This window comes from Lepidochelys olivacea (genome assembly GCF_965140295.1).
Source record: "Lepidochelys olivacea isolate rLepOli2 genome assembly, chromosome: 11".
Lineage (NCBI taxonomy): Eukaryota > Metazoa > Chordata > Testudines > Cheloniidae > Lepidochelys > Lepidochelys olivacea.
The window spans coordinates 57,568,339-57,583,336 of record NC_140421.1 but is presented as its reverse complement, the minus strand read 5'-3'; the positions used below and the strand labels follow the sequence as shown (position 1 = coordinate 57,583,336).

The following is a 14,998-nucleotide window of genomic DNA, read 5'->3' as shown; positions in this document are numbered from 1 at the left end:
CTATGGAAAATAAATTCTTGAATGCAGTCCCCTCAGTGTGATCTCACCCCCTTTTGGGAACTTTGGGTTTGACCACTGTTCTTTAGGGAGATAAAGCCCCTCCTGCCTCCATTTTTTTTTTCAGCTTGGTTTTTTGTTTCTGGCAGTGAAATGGTTTTCCCTTGCTTAAAGCGTATTCCTCTTTTTAAAACAGCCTTTTCTGTCCTTGTTTTTCCACGGGGGATTTTCCATGCTCCTTCCCCCTACCAGCTTCTGGGCAGAAAGTTCAAAGTCAGTTGCCCTGCTGATAGCAACCCCAGTGTTCCACTTTCAATGCTGATGGCTCTGCCATAGCCTCCCTATTATGTGTCAAGTTCCTGCTACCATAATGAATATTTCAGGCCACAATAAAGGTTACATTCAAAATGGAGGGTGAAATATAACAGTGTTCACAAAAAATGAAATTCATAAATTGATACAAACATAAAACATGAAAAAGTGGGTGTTTACCACTACCTTGTAAGGAGAGTGATCACTTTAGATAAGCTATTACCAGCGGGGGGGGGGGAACCTTTTGTAGTGGTAAACACCCATTTTTTCATGGTTTGTATGTATAAGAACATCTTCTGTATTTTCCACAGTATGCATCCGATGAAGTGAGCTGTAGCTCACGAAAGCTTATGCTCAAATAAATTGGTTAGTCGCTAAAGTGCCACAAGTACTCCTTTTCTTTTTGCGAATACAGACTAACACGGCTGTTACTCTGAAACATATCCCCCAATCTGTCTCACATACATTTTAGAATTGATATTTGTTTTGGGAAGAGGATAAATGGGGGTAGTTCAAGTGCTGGATTTAAACAGGGAAGGGCAAGCACCTTTCTTTCAACCCCAAAAGACAAATATTTTATCTTTACCAAGAAACTGCATTGGAAAGATGTCTTGGGAAGAAATTTACAGATTACACAGAGTTTATTGTTGGATTCTGTCTTTTAGACATCATGGGTATGTCTACACTGCAGTTAAAAACTTGCGTCTGGCCTATGCTAGCTGACTTGGGCTAAAGGGCTTTTAATTATAGTGTAGGTGTTCAGGTTCAAGCTAGAGCCCAGGCTCTGGGACTCTGCAAGGTGGGAGGGTCCCAGAGATCACGTTCCAGCCTGAGCCCGAACATCTACTCCGCAATGAAACAGCCTCTTAGCCCGAACCCCAGAAGCCCGAGTCAGCTGACATGGGCCAGCCACAGGTTTTTAACTGCCATGTAGACATACCCTTTGTGTTGAGCACCTGGGCATTGATTACCTTGGTGTTGACTACCTCAAGTGCCTTAAATCTGGGCTTCCCAGTACATTGATGTTGGTTCCTCTGGTGCTGAGGGTATGGCTAAACAGCAAAGAAAAACCCACGGTCGGCCTGTGCCAGCTGACTTGGACTTGTGGGGCTGTTTCACTGCTGTGTAGACATCTGGGCTTGGGCTGGAGCCCAGGCTCTAGGATCTTTGCGGGGTGAGAGGGTTCCAGAGCTTGGCCTGCAGCCTGAGCCTGGAAGTTTACACAGCCGTGAAAGAGCCCGACAGCCTGAGCCCCGTGAGCATGAGTCAGCTGGCATGGGTAAGCTGCAGATTTTTCTTTGTTGTGTAGACATACTCTGTGTCCTTTAGTATCAGGGCCCTCAATTATTTCAACCTTGTGGACTTTGGTACGATATGTTCCATTATTCCAGAGTCTTCCAGCAGATCTTGTGTTTTGTGGAAGGAACCTAAATTAGGTTTGAAGCTGCACTCCATTTCATATCCACAGGATTGGGCGGGGGTGGGGGGAATTTGAGGATATAAGCTATGTGAGCAGCCCCAATGAACACTGCTTTCAAGAAAGTTCTGAGTTCATGTGCCTAGGCCATGTGCTTTGTCTGCAGTGTGAATCCATGCAAGTGATCATCTTAAAGAATCATAGTTACTGTAAGTAACCATTCTTTATAAATTATTTTGTTTTTAAAATGGTAAGTTGTATAGCATATAGTACTTAAGGTGTATGTTTTAGTAAAAGTAACAATTCCTGAGATTAATGTATTAAAATTTCTAATTTATCTCTTTTTTTTCATTTAAAGTCACGTTCCATTTCCAGTTCCCCTGTAATGGTAGCTCAACCTGTTTATCATCAACCTACATATCCTTACCAGGTAAAAGTTAGAAAATGGGTGTATCATTTCATAGCCTGAGGTAGTTCTTCGAGTGATGTCCCTGTGGGTGCTCCACTTTAGGTGATTTCCCACCACAATGGTCATTCTGGGGCTCATGGGCAGCATACAGGCAATATTTTCCCAAGCCACCAAGCAGCAGGGAAATGTATAGACACTTCTCGCCAAAACCAGTAGTACCACCTGACATCTCCCAGGAACAAACTTTTGAGCAAACAGATCAGGAGTTAGACCAGGAGGCTATCCCTGCAACCAGCTTGTCATCCTCACCTGACAAGACCATCATGCCTCTGCCCCCTACTGCTGGAGATGATTTCAAACAGTTTCAGGAACTGTTTAAAAGAATAGCTAACACACTTCAAATCCCTCTTGAAGAGGTTACTGAATATCAGCCCAAGCTTTTGGACATACTCCACACATTGACATCTTCCAAGATTCCCTTGCCTTTATGGAGCCCGTCATAACCATCTGGAAAACACCCACCAGAATCCGACCTAGTGTAAGAGGATGGACAAAAGGTATTATGTCCCTTCGAAGGGGCTAAAATTTTTATTTTCCAACCCCCAAATTCTCTCTTGGTGGACACTGTTAACGAAAGAGGTAGGCACCGTTATTCCAGGTTCACACCTTATGATAAGGAGTGCGAAAGGCTGGATTTACTTGGCTGCAAGGCCTACTCATCGGCAACATTACAGTTTAGATTTGCCAATTATGAAGCTCTCTTGCAAAATATGACCACATGACTTACTCAAAATTAGCAGACTTTATTGAACTTATACCAGAGGAAAAGAGAGAGCATTTCTGAAGGCCAGTTTATAGCTCAAACAGTCCTTCCGGCATCACTGGACTCCGCTGACACTGCTGCGAGGACCATCGCATCTGCTGGGCCTCCTGGTTTCACTTTTCAGGGTTTTCAAGGGAGGTGCAATCAACAGTAAAGGACCTTCCTTTCGAGGGTCTGAAGCTGTTTGCCAGCCAGATTAACGAATCACTTCTCTCCTTAAAGGACTCGAGAGCCACTCTTAGATCTCTAGGAATCTATACACCTGCAACAAAATGCAAACAGGGCAGGTATCATACGTTATAACGTCCTAGACGGGCTCCGTACACAAGAACCAGGGACCGTATTATCCTCAAAGATGTAGGCAAACACCACCCAAACGAAGATCAAATTTTTCGCAGTCCTCCACATCACAGCAATCAATCTCCAACCCCCCACCCTCCGAGTGTTTTCCAAAGTTCTAGCAGTGGTGGCGGCCCATCTGTGCAAGCAAGGGGTCATGATTTACCCGTACAGGTGAGTCTCATCTTACGCTGGGGTTACGTTCCGCAGTCAGCGCATAAAGCGAAAATCGCGTGTAGTCAAAATTACATTGAGTGTAATGGCGGGCGGAATCACCTGGACTACAGGTACAGTATTTAAATGAAAAAAAGAAAAGGAGTACTTGTGGCACCTAAGAGACTAACCAATTTATTTGAGCATAAGCTTTCGTGAGCTACAGCTCACTTCATCGGATGCATACTGTGGAAAGCATAGAAGATCTTTTTATACACACAAAGCATGAAAAAATACCTCCCCCCACCCCACTCTCCTGCTGGTAATAGCTTATCTAAAGTGATCACTCTCCTTACAATGTGTATGATAATCAAGTTGGGCCATTTCCAGCACAAATCCAGGGTTTAACAAGAACGACTTGGTGGTGAGGGGGGGGAGGAAAAAACTAGGGGAAATAGGTTACCTTGCATAATGACTTAGCCATTCCCAGTCTCTATTCAAGCCTAAGTTAATTGTATCCAATTTGCAAATGAATTCCAATTCAACAGTTTCTCGCTGGAGTCTGGATTTGAAGTTTTTTTGTTGTAATATCGCAACTTTCATGTCTGTAATCGTGTGACCAGAGAGATTGAAATGTTCTCCGACTGGTTTATGAATGTTATAATTCCTAACATCTGATCTGATTTGTGTCCATTTATTCTTTTACGTAGAGACTGTCCAGTTTGACCAATGTACATGGCAGAGGGGCATTGCTGGCAAATGATGGCATATATCACATTGGTGGATGTGCAGATGAACGAACCTCTGATAGTGTGGCTGATGTTATTAGGCCCTGTGATGGTGTCCCCTGAATAGATATGTGGGCACAGTTGGCAACAGGCTTTGTTACAAGGATAGGTTCCTGGGTTAGTGGTTCTGTTGTGTGGTATGTGGTTGTTGGTGAGTATTTGCTTCAGGTTGCGGGGCTGTCTGTAGGCAAGGACTGGCCTGTCTCCCAAGATTTGTGAGAGTGTTGGATCATCCTTCAGGATAGGTTGTAGATCCTTAATAATGCATTGGAGGGGTTTTAGTTGGGGGCTGAAGGTGACGGCTAGTGGCGTTCTGTTATTTTCTTTGTTAGGCCTGTCCTGTAGTAGGTGACTTCTGGGAACTCTTCTGGCTCTATCAATCTGTTTCTTCACTTCCTCAGGTGGGTATTGTAGTTGTAAGAATGCTTGATAGAGATGTTGTAGGTGTTTGTCTCTGTCTGAGGGGTTGGAGCAAATGCGGTTGTATCGCAGAGCTTGGCTGTAGACGATGGATCATGTGGTGTGATCAGGGTGAAAGCTGGAGGCATGTAGGTAGGAATAGCGATCAGTAGGTTTCCGGTATAGGGTGGTGTTTATGTGACCATCGTTTATTAGCACTGTAGTGTCCAGGAAGTGGATCTCTTGTGTGGACTGGACCAGGCTGAGATTGATGGTGGGATGGAAATTGTTGAAATCATGGTGGAATTCCTCAAGGGCTTCTTTTCCATGGGTCCAGATGATGAAGATGTCATCAATATAGCGCAAGTAGAGTAGGGGCGTTAGGGGACGAGAGCTGAGGAAGCGTTGTTCTAAGTCAGCCATAAAAATGTTGGCATACTGTGGGGCCATGCGGGTACCCATAGCAGTGCCGCTGATCTGAAGGTATACATTGTCCCCAAATGTAAAATAGTTATGGGTAAGGACAAAGTCACAAAGCCACCAGGTTTGCTGTGACATTATCGGGGATAGTGTTCTTGACGGCTTGTAGTCCATCTTTGTGTGGAATGTTGGTGTAGAGGGCTTCTACATCCATAGTGGCCAGGATGGTGTTATCAGGAAGGTCACCAATGGATTGTAGTTTTCTCAGGAAGTCAGTGGTGTCTCAAAGGTAGCTGGGAGTGCTGGTAGCGTAGGGCCTGAGGAGGGAGTCTACATAGCCAGACAATCCTGCTGTCAGGGTGCCAATGCCTGAGATGATGGGACGCCCAGGATTTCCAGGTTTATGGATCTTGGGTAGTAGATAGAATATCCCAGGTCGGGGTTCCAGGGATGTGTCTGTGCGGATTTGATCTTGTGCTTTTTCAGGGAGTTTCTTGAGCAAATGCTGTAGTTTCTTTTGGTAGCTTTCAGTGGGATCAGAGGGTAATGGCTTGTAGAAAGTGGTGTTGGAGAGCTGCTGAGCAGCCTCTTGTTCATATTCCGACCTATTCATGATGACAACAGCACCTCCTTTGTCAGCCTTTTTGATTATGATGTCATAGAAACTGTTGAATTGGAATTCATTTGCAAATTGGATACAATTAACTTAGGCTTGAATAGAGACTGGGAGTGGCTAAGTCATTATGCAAGGTAACCTATTTCCCCTTGTTCCCCCCCCCCCCAAGTCGTTCTTGTTAAACTCTGGATTTGTTCTGGAAATGGCCCAACTTGGTTATCATACACATTGTAAGGAGAGTGATCACTTTAGATAAGCTATTACCAGCAGGAGAGTGGGGTGGGGGGAGGTATTTTTTCATGCTTTGTGTGTATAAAAAGATCTTCTACACTTTCCACAGTATGGATCCGGATGAAGTGAGCTGTAGCTCACGAAAGCTTATGCTCAAATAAATTGGTTAGTCTCTAAGGTGCCACAAGTCCTCCTTTTCTTTTTGTGAATACAGACTAACACGGCTGTTACTCTGAAACCTGTCAGTATTTAAATGGTTATTTTTCTCTCTTTTTTTTGTTTTTGCCGACGATGCAAAGCTGAATTCATGCATGTTAAATGCGTGTAAGATGAGACTCGCCTGTATTTAGATGATTGTCTAATCAAGGCTCACACTCGAGAAGAAGCCGTCGAAACCACGCAAAAGACAATGTCACTTTTCACAGATCTTGGTCTACAAATAAACCTTCAAAACTCAATGCTAACACCAGTTCAACAACTGGACTTTATTGGGGCCCACTTAAACTTTATACAGGCGAAAGCATCACTACCACCTCAGAGATTCGTCGCCCTGACAAACTTGATTGATACCATGATACACAGTCCACAAGTATCTGCCAGGATCTGCCTTCATCTACTAGGTCACATGGCGGTGACCACATATGTAGTAAATCACGCCAGACTATGCATGCTCTTCCTGCAAGCTTGGCTCAGGACAGTGTACATTCCACACAAACACAGACTGAACAAACTCCTAAGCATGCCAGTGAAGGTCAAGGACTCGTTACAATGGTGTACCCACACAAAATGCTCCCCCCATGATAATTACAGCAGACACCTCCCTTCTGGGTTGGGCTGTCCATTTAAACAGCCTCACAGCACAGGGCAGGTGGTTTCCTTCGGAATCAACTCTCCACATCAACATTCTGGAGCTGCTAACAGTTCACAATGTCTATGCACACTTTATGCCTCTAATTGAAAACAAAACCAAACAGATCATGACAGACAATGTGGCCTGCATGTTCCACATAAACAAACAGGGAGGAGCAAGATCGCACTCTCTATGCACAGAAGTCATAAAGTTGTGGACATGGTGCATCCGACACAACATCAGCATATCAGCCACTTACCTACCAGGATCTCAGACCATCACAGCAGAAACGCTAAGCTGAAAGTTTTCACGCAACCATGAGTGGGAAATAAATTCAGTGATCCAGAACATATTTCAGCAATGGGGGTTCCCCTCAATAGACCTATTTGCTATGAGCCAGAACAGCAAGTGTCCAACATTTTGCTCTAGAGCGGGTCTGGGATCAAAATCCAGAGGAGATGCTTTTTTCATCTGATGGGACGCACCTCTCCTGTATGCCTTCCCTTCCATCCCACCACTGCCCAGTGTCATACACAAGATCAGATATGATCAAGCCAAAGTAATCCTGGTAGCTGGTAGCTACTTTCCTCATGGAGGTGTTTTTTTTCTCCCAGAGCTATGCCGCGAGTACACAAGCCACATTAAAGTGCTACTGCAGCAGCGCTTTAATGTTGCCAGTGAAGATGTGCCCTTATTGTAAATGACAGTAACGGAATCCTCACTAGGAAGGTCTGTGTCCTTTCTAGCTTTTTTTCCTGAACCAGAGAGGCACAATGGGGTTAGATTACAGCTCAGGATCTATTTTACTTATCCGTTTTAAAAAAAATGCAGAACAATGATTAGCAAAACTGTATGACTTTCATGTGTGCAAGTCAGAGCATTTTAAATCGACAGTCTACTTTACAGAACACCAAAATAAAAGTAATGTAATTTAAATGAAAATCCATTATAACTGGAATGCAGGGTCTTGGTTACCTTTGTAACTTAACTTTCATGTGTTTAAGAAATCTGAACAGTTGTTATGATTTTTTTCTGTATGGTAGTTTAAATTAATTACCAACATAAGTGAAACTGGTGTAATTATATTGCATGATTTTGACAAATAAAATACGCAGAATTTCGGATTTTTTGGCACAGAATTTTGGATTTTCTGGTGCAGAATTACCCCAGGAGTAACATATGCAAAGCAACTACTTGGACATCACCCCACATGTTCATACAACACTATGTCATTGACCAAGTCTCAGCATCCGACACTTGGCTTGGACACATAGTCCTATCGTCCATTGAGAATTAACTCCGAACCCCTCCTTCCACCTGAGGGGCACTGCTCTACAGTCACCTAAAGTGGAGCACCCTCAGGAACATCACTCGAAGAAGAAGAGAGGGTTACTCACCTTGTGACATCTTCATCATCTGGACCCATGGAAAAGAAGTCCTTGAGGAATTCCACCATGATTTCAACAATTTCCATCCCACCACCAACCTCAGCCTGGTCCAGTCCACACAAGAGATCCACTTCCTGGACACTACAGTGCTAATAAACAATGGTCACATAAACACCACCCTATACCGGAAACCTACTGACCGCTATTCCTACCTGCATGCCTCCAGCTTTCACCCTGACCACACCACACGATCCATCGTCTACAGCCAAGCTCTGCGATACAACCGCATTTGCTCCAACCCCTCAGACAGAGACAAACACCTACAAGATCTCTGTCAAGCATTCTTACAACTACAATACCCACCTGCAGAAGTAAAGAAACAGATTGATAGAGCCAGAAGAGTTCCCAGAAGTTACCTACTACAGGACAGGCCTAACAAAGAAAATAACAGACCGCCACTAGCCGTCACCTTCAGCCCCCAACTAAAACCCCTCCAACGCATTATTAAGGATCTACAACCTATCCTAAAGGATGACCCAACACTCTCACAAATCTTGGGAGACAGGCCAGTCCTTGCCTACAGACAGCCCCGCAACCTGAAGCAAATACTCACCAACAACCACATACCACACAACAGAATCACTAACCCAGGAACTTATCCTTGCAACAAAGCCCGTTGCCAATTGTGCCCACATATCTATTCAGGGGACACCATCACAGGGCCTAATAACATCAGCCACACTATCAGAGGCTCGTTCACCTGCACATCCACCAATGTGATATATGCCATCATGTGCCAGCAATGCCCCTCTGCCATGTACATTGGTCAAACTGGACAGTCTCTACGTAAAAGAATAAATGGACACAAATCAGATGTCAAGAATTATAACATTCATAAACCAGTCGGAGAACACTTCAATCTCTCTGGTCACGCAATCACAGACATGAAGGTCGCTATCTTAAAACAAAAAAACTTCAAATCCAGACTCCAGCGAGAAACTGCTGAATTGGAATTCATTTGCAAATTGGATACTATTAATTTAGGCTTAAATAGAGACTGGGAGTGGCTAAGTCATTATGCAAGGTAGCCTGTTTCCTCTTGTTTTTTCCTACCCCCCCCCCAGATGTTCTGTTTTAACTTGGATTTAAACTTGAAGAGTGGTCAGTTTGGATGAGCTATTACCAGCAGGAGAGTGAGTTTGTGTGTGTATGGGGGTGGGGGGATGTGAGAAAACCTGGATTTGTGCAGGAAATAGCCCAACTTGATTGTCATGCACATTGTGTAAAGAGTTGTCACTTTGGATGGGCTATCACCAGCAGGAGAGTGAATTTGTGTGGGGGGGTGGAGGGTGAGAAAACCTGGATTTGTGCTGGAAATGGCCCACCTAATGATCGCTTTAGATAAGCTATTACCAGCAGGACAGTGGGGTGGGAGGAGGTTTTGTTTCATATTCTCTGTGTATATATAAAGTCTGCTGCAGTTTCCACGATATGCATCTGATGAAGTGAGCTGTAGCTCACGAAAGCTTATGCTCAAATAAATTGGTTAGTCTCTAAGGTGCCACAAGTACTCCTTTTCTTTTCACCTTGTGCAGTAACTGAGGTTCTTCGAGATTTGTGTGTCCCTGTGGGTGCTCCACTACCCTCCCTCTTCCCCTCTACTTCGGAGTTCTAATTAGTCCTCTGCAATAGAGAAGGAACTGCGGGGGGGGGGCTGCACAGCGCTAATCAACTACCGCAACAGGCGCAAGACGGGGAGAACGCATGTGCAGCCCAGCCAGGTACTGCTGTCAAAATTCTCCAATTAGAGGCACCGGGTGCATAGTCACCTAAAGTGGAGCACCCACAGGGATACACATCTCGAAGAACCTCAGTTACTGCACAAGGTGAGTAACCCTCTCATTCTCTCCAACTGTCTAGTTTTGCTTTCACCATTCTCTCAAAACCATAAATTCGTAGCATCTGTCCCTCTGGCCAAACAATGCTCCCTTCAAAGTTTACCAGTGCAATACCTAAAATTTAAAGTAACAGTAGATAGCACACTGCGGTATTCCATTCCTGCAACCCCTCACTGGGATTGAATTTTCTCCCTGCCTACTTGGAATGAACTCTGGTCCTTTCTTTATGGTAATGCTAGATAGCTGGGTCAATCCCATCCTTGCTTAAAAAAATGGTGAACAAATCATACAAAGTTGGAAATCACGAAGGGTTTAGAACTTGATCCTATAACTAGATGCACCAATGTGAATTCTAACACCCATGCAGTCTCACTGATGTTAAAGGGACTTATGCATGCACAAGGGTTCTCACCAGTAGTTTGCAGATTTGGGACCTTATTGCAGTGGTTCATGAAATGTTATAGGGGGTTCTTGGGAAAAAATTCCCTAATGGTGGACAGAGCTGTCCCTAGGGACCACGGGCAACCCGGGGCCAGCAGCCCAGAGCCCCTGGACTTCCAAGAGCTAAGCAGATCAAAGCAAGCATATCTATCACACTGAGGAGATTTAAACTTCAAGACTCCTTATAAGAAATGGAAAGGGAGGTGGATATTTTTTGCTGTTTTTAAAATTAAATAGGCATTTATTTTTAGTATGTTTTTTAAAATTAATATGAAGAACAAGTTTAAGCTTTGTTGTAATGTGTGTTGTTTGCCTAGACTGCTCAAGATCTGAATCCTTGTGTAGGAGGAACTCTTTGAGTTGGCTTCATAAATACCTTCATGCGGTACTCCTTGATGAAACATAGGAGCCTTGTCTTATAACAGGCTTATTCAAAGCGTTACAAGCCACAAAAGTGAGATCTTGGAAGAGTGTTGCTGTTTTCATAATGTAATAAAAATAGCGTCATGATAAATCGTTATTAATAATAAATAATGTGTAATAAGGATGTTATAAAAACAAATTTTATATTTCCAAGATCACTGCTTTTATAATTTATACTCAGGTAAAGGATAAAATTCCTGGAAATATTCATTTTTAGGAGGGGGTTCGCGAGACATGACATTTTAGTGAAAGGGGTTCACAGGTTGTTAAAGTTTGGGAACCAATGCTTAATTGGAAGAAGAGTTCTCTGGAAAGTTTCTGGCTTTATTGATCAGTTGTGGCCATGATAAAAATATCTTTAAAAATAGGACTGTTGCAAAGTTTTAAAAATACTTTTGAATTGTAGTAAAACTTCGTATTTTATCTGTTTTATTTATTTTAAAAAAATTAATTTTCAAATGTGCTTAAGTGATGTAGGATCCTAAGTGCCATTTTCAAAAGTGCCCAAACCAGAGTCCCATTGAAAGTCAATAGGACTTATGCGCCTAAATTACTCAGACTCTTTTGAAAATTTTACCTTACATCCTTTTCATCAGCTAAGACCTGCAAGTGTCTGTTTTATTTTCAAAACAACGCATTTGAAAGGTCTGTGTGTTTTCCATATAAGAATGTTTGAATTATGAAATAATAAACTATCTTATTTTTATGAACCTAGGCACCTGCACAGTATCTTTCAGGGCAGTGGCAATGGAGTGTTCCACAGGTAAATATATTTTATAATTACAGCATTTGGTCATTGCTTTCCTTGTTTGAATGCACAGTATGCTTTTTCAATTTTTAATTCACTTGTACATAATTCATTGATGAAATGATATCTCCCAAGGCAGTTAATCAGCACTGTTCAGGTTAATATTGTTTGCTATATCTCAGTAATGCAATCATGCAGTATTTCCTGGCATAATGGAAGGGATATAGTACAATTTAATAAAATATCACATCCAGTTTGTTTATTCACATAGTATTTCTTTACCACAGGAGAGCTTTGTCCAGCTTACAGGAGTTCTCTAGTTTATATGGATGGGGAATCTTGCCATCCAAGGGATTTTGAGTCTGAACTCAAAGGGAATATTAAGTTCCTGAAACACAGGGCAATTAGACATGCCCTGGTTAGTCTAATAGCAGTGACGTCTGTCACCATTTGGCCCAGCCTTAGCCCTGGTCTGCACTACAAACCTAGGTTGATATAAATGCATCGCTGAGGGGTGTGGAAAAAGGAGCAACCCAGTTATACCAATCGAATTCCCATGTAGACAGTGTTATGTCAATGGGAGGGCTTCTCCTGTCAGCATAGCTACTGCCTCTTGGGGAAGTGGACTACCTATGCCAGTGGGAGAGCTTCTCTTGTCAGTGTAGATAGCATCTTCCTTAAGTGCTACATCAGCAAAGTTGCACGCCGACATAGCTACCACCGTCCGTGGAGGTGGTTTTATTATGTCGGTGGGAGAGCTCTCTTCCATCAGCATCAAGTGGCTACACGAGTGGCTTACAGCGGTGCAGCTGCATCAGTACAGCTGTGCTGCTGTAAACTCGCTAGTGTAGACATGGTCACATACACCTCTTAAAAGGCACAAGAGAGTTACAGACCTATGGAAAACAAAAACACACCTGAACGTAATCCCTTTCAGTGTTATCTCACCCTACTTTGTGGGTCTTGGGTTTGGTCCAAGACATTTAAGTAAAGTCTCTGTTGCCTCCATTTTCCTTTTTTGGGTCATTTGTTTCCATAGAAGAAATGGCTTCCTTTTCCTCAAGAGCATGTCCTTTTTAAAACAGCCCCCAGAACCTTGTCTGTCCCTGCTCTTCTGTTAGGGAGTTGAGCAATGTCTTCTGCACATCAACATCCTAGAACTCAAGGCAGTCAGATATGGCTGTCTCTAATTTCTACCATTGATTGGGGCAAATACATACAGGTCGTGCTGAACAACAGGTCATGCATGTTCTATATCAGTTGACAAAGAGGGGAAGATCCCCCTTCCCTCTGTGCCGAAAATGTCAAAGTTTTGGAATTAGTGCATATGCAATAAGATCATCATCACAGCAGCTTACGTCCCAGGCGATCAGCATGTAAGTGGGAAATAGATTGCCAAAATATGTGATTGAGTACAATGGAATGTGGCATCCCTCAGATAGATCTATTCTCCATGGCCAGAAACAAGAAATGTGCTCAGTTCTGCCCCAGAGGTGGCCTGGGTCTCCAGTCCTTGGAGTGATGCCTTTCACTTTCTGTGGTTGTCAGGTCTACTGTGTGCATTCCCTCTGACTCCTCTAATATCCAAAGTTCTGCTCAAGAAAGAGGAGGACAAAGCCAGAGTTATTATAATAGTTCCACCCTGGCCCAGACGGACATCGTTTCCTTACCCTCATAAAGCTGGCTTCTTGTTCATTGATCATTCTCTGGACTGCTCCTTATCTTCTTTCCCAAAAAGACGGAAAGATCCTTCACCCCAATCTCAGAGTGCTTCACCTCAAAGCATGGCTACTCAATGATTTGCAGGTTTAGAAACAGCCTGTTCAGGGGGAGTAAAAAGAGTACTGTTACATAGCAGGAAACAGTCTACCCCCTACACTTACTCGCAAAAATGGACAAGATTTTGCTTCTGGTGTGACCTAAAGCACATTCCACCAGCAACCTCATCGCTGTCAGATATACTGGACTACATCCTGGATTTAACTACTCAGGTTTGTTGTTGAGCTCTGTTAGGGTCCACTTGGCAGCTTTCCGCTCTCTAATAGAGGGTTATTCTGTGTTTGCTCACTCAACTTCAATAAGATTTCTCAGGGGAGTCAGAAATCTCTTCCCACAAGTCAAATGTCCTATTCTGATTTGGAATCCCAACTTGAGGACACTGTTTGAGCCACTGACTACCTGTTTGCTCCTCCATTTATCAGTGAAAACGGCATTTCTGGTAGCCATTATGTCAAGCCAGCAAGTTAGGGAAATAGGGGCCCTTATGGCATACTCCCCTTTCACTGTATTTTTCAAAGACACAGTCATATTATGACCACACTCCAAGCTCTTACCAAAAGCATCTTCAGAATTCCACATTAACCTTCATCTTCCGGTCTTTTACCCTACACCGGAGCTGGGTAAGAAGGAAGCACTGTTACACGCACTCAGTATTAGAAGAGCGCTGGTCGTCTATCTTGACAGGACTAATTGTTTTAGAAAGTCCCCCAAATTGTCTCAATTGAAGACAGATCAAAAGGGTCAGCAATTTATAAACAAAGACTCTCTAGGTGCATATCCGACTATATTCATTGTTGCTACCAACCTTGCAATCTCCAAGCACCCTCGAACATACAAACACTTTCTACAAGGTCCATTTCTATTTCAGTAGCCTTTCTGAAAAATGTTCCCATTATTGAGATACGTAGAGCTGCGACTTGGATCTCTCTCTCTCTCTCTCTCTCTATATATATATATATATCTTTGCTGAGCATTATGCATGAACTCATGACTCCGCTTCCGATGCTGTATTTGGCTCTGCTGGTCTTTCTTCTGTATTGGACTCACTCCAAAGCCCCCTCCTCCTTAAGGGGAACTTCTCAGTAGCCATCTGGAGTGAAGCACCCCTAGGGACACTACTCAAAGAAGAAATGGCTACTCACTCTGTGCAGGAACTGTGGTTCTTTGAGATGCATGTCCCTGTGTGTGCTCCACTACCCATACTCCTTTCCTTTGTCTTTGGAATTATCTGTCATGAAGCTTGAGAAGGAATTGAGGGCATTTTGGCCCATGCGGTCCTATATAACAATGGTGCGATGCACAAGACTGAGTAACGTGCATGCATGAGCCTAACGGAAACTGCTATGTGAAATCTCTGATCAAAGGTGCAGTGGGCGCAAGCGCACCTAGCATGAAGTACCCATAGGGACACACATCTTGAAGAACCACAGTTATTGAAGAGGGTGAGTTACGTCTTCTTACAAATAGAAACGGTGTTCACAAGCCAAAGCTGAAATTCATAAGTTGACACAGACATATCCTCCAAACTGTCAGAGCCTCCCAGAAGCTTGTCCTAGTAATATGACAG

The 14,998-nt window shown here is 43.4% G+C and overlaps 1 protein-coding gene across 1 annotated transcript in view; it reads left to right on the top strand.

Moving 5' to 3' along the window:
* Positions 1-14,998, top strand: part of BOLL (boule homolog, RNA binding protein) — a gene marked incomplete at its 3' end in the record, with an annotated part of 80,780 nt that overhangs the window by 40,603 nt on the left and 25,179 nt on the right. Inside the window, exons 7-8 of the mRNA XM_084643493.1 lie at positions 2,085-2,156; positions 11,620-11,667. Coding sequence (XP_084499619.1) covers positions 2,085-2,156; positions 11,620-11,667 — 120 coding nt within the window. The remainder of the gene's footprint in view (positions 1-2,084; positions 2,157-11,619; positions 11,668-14,998) is intronic.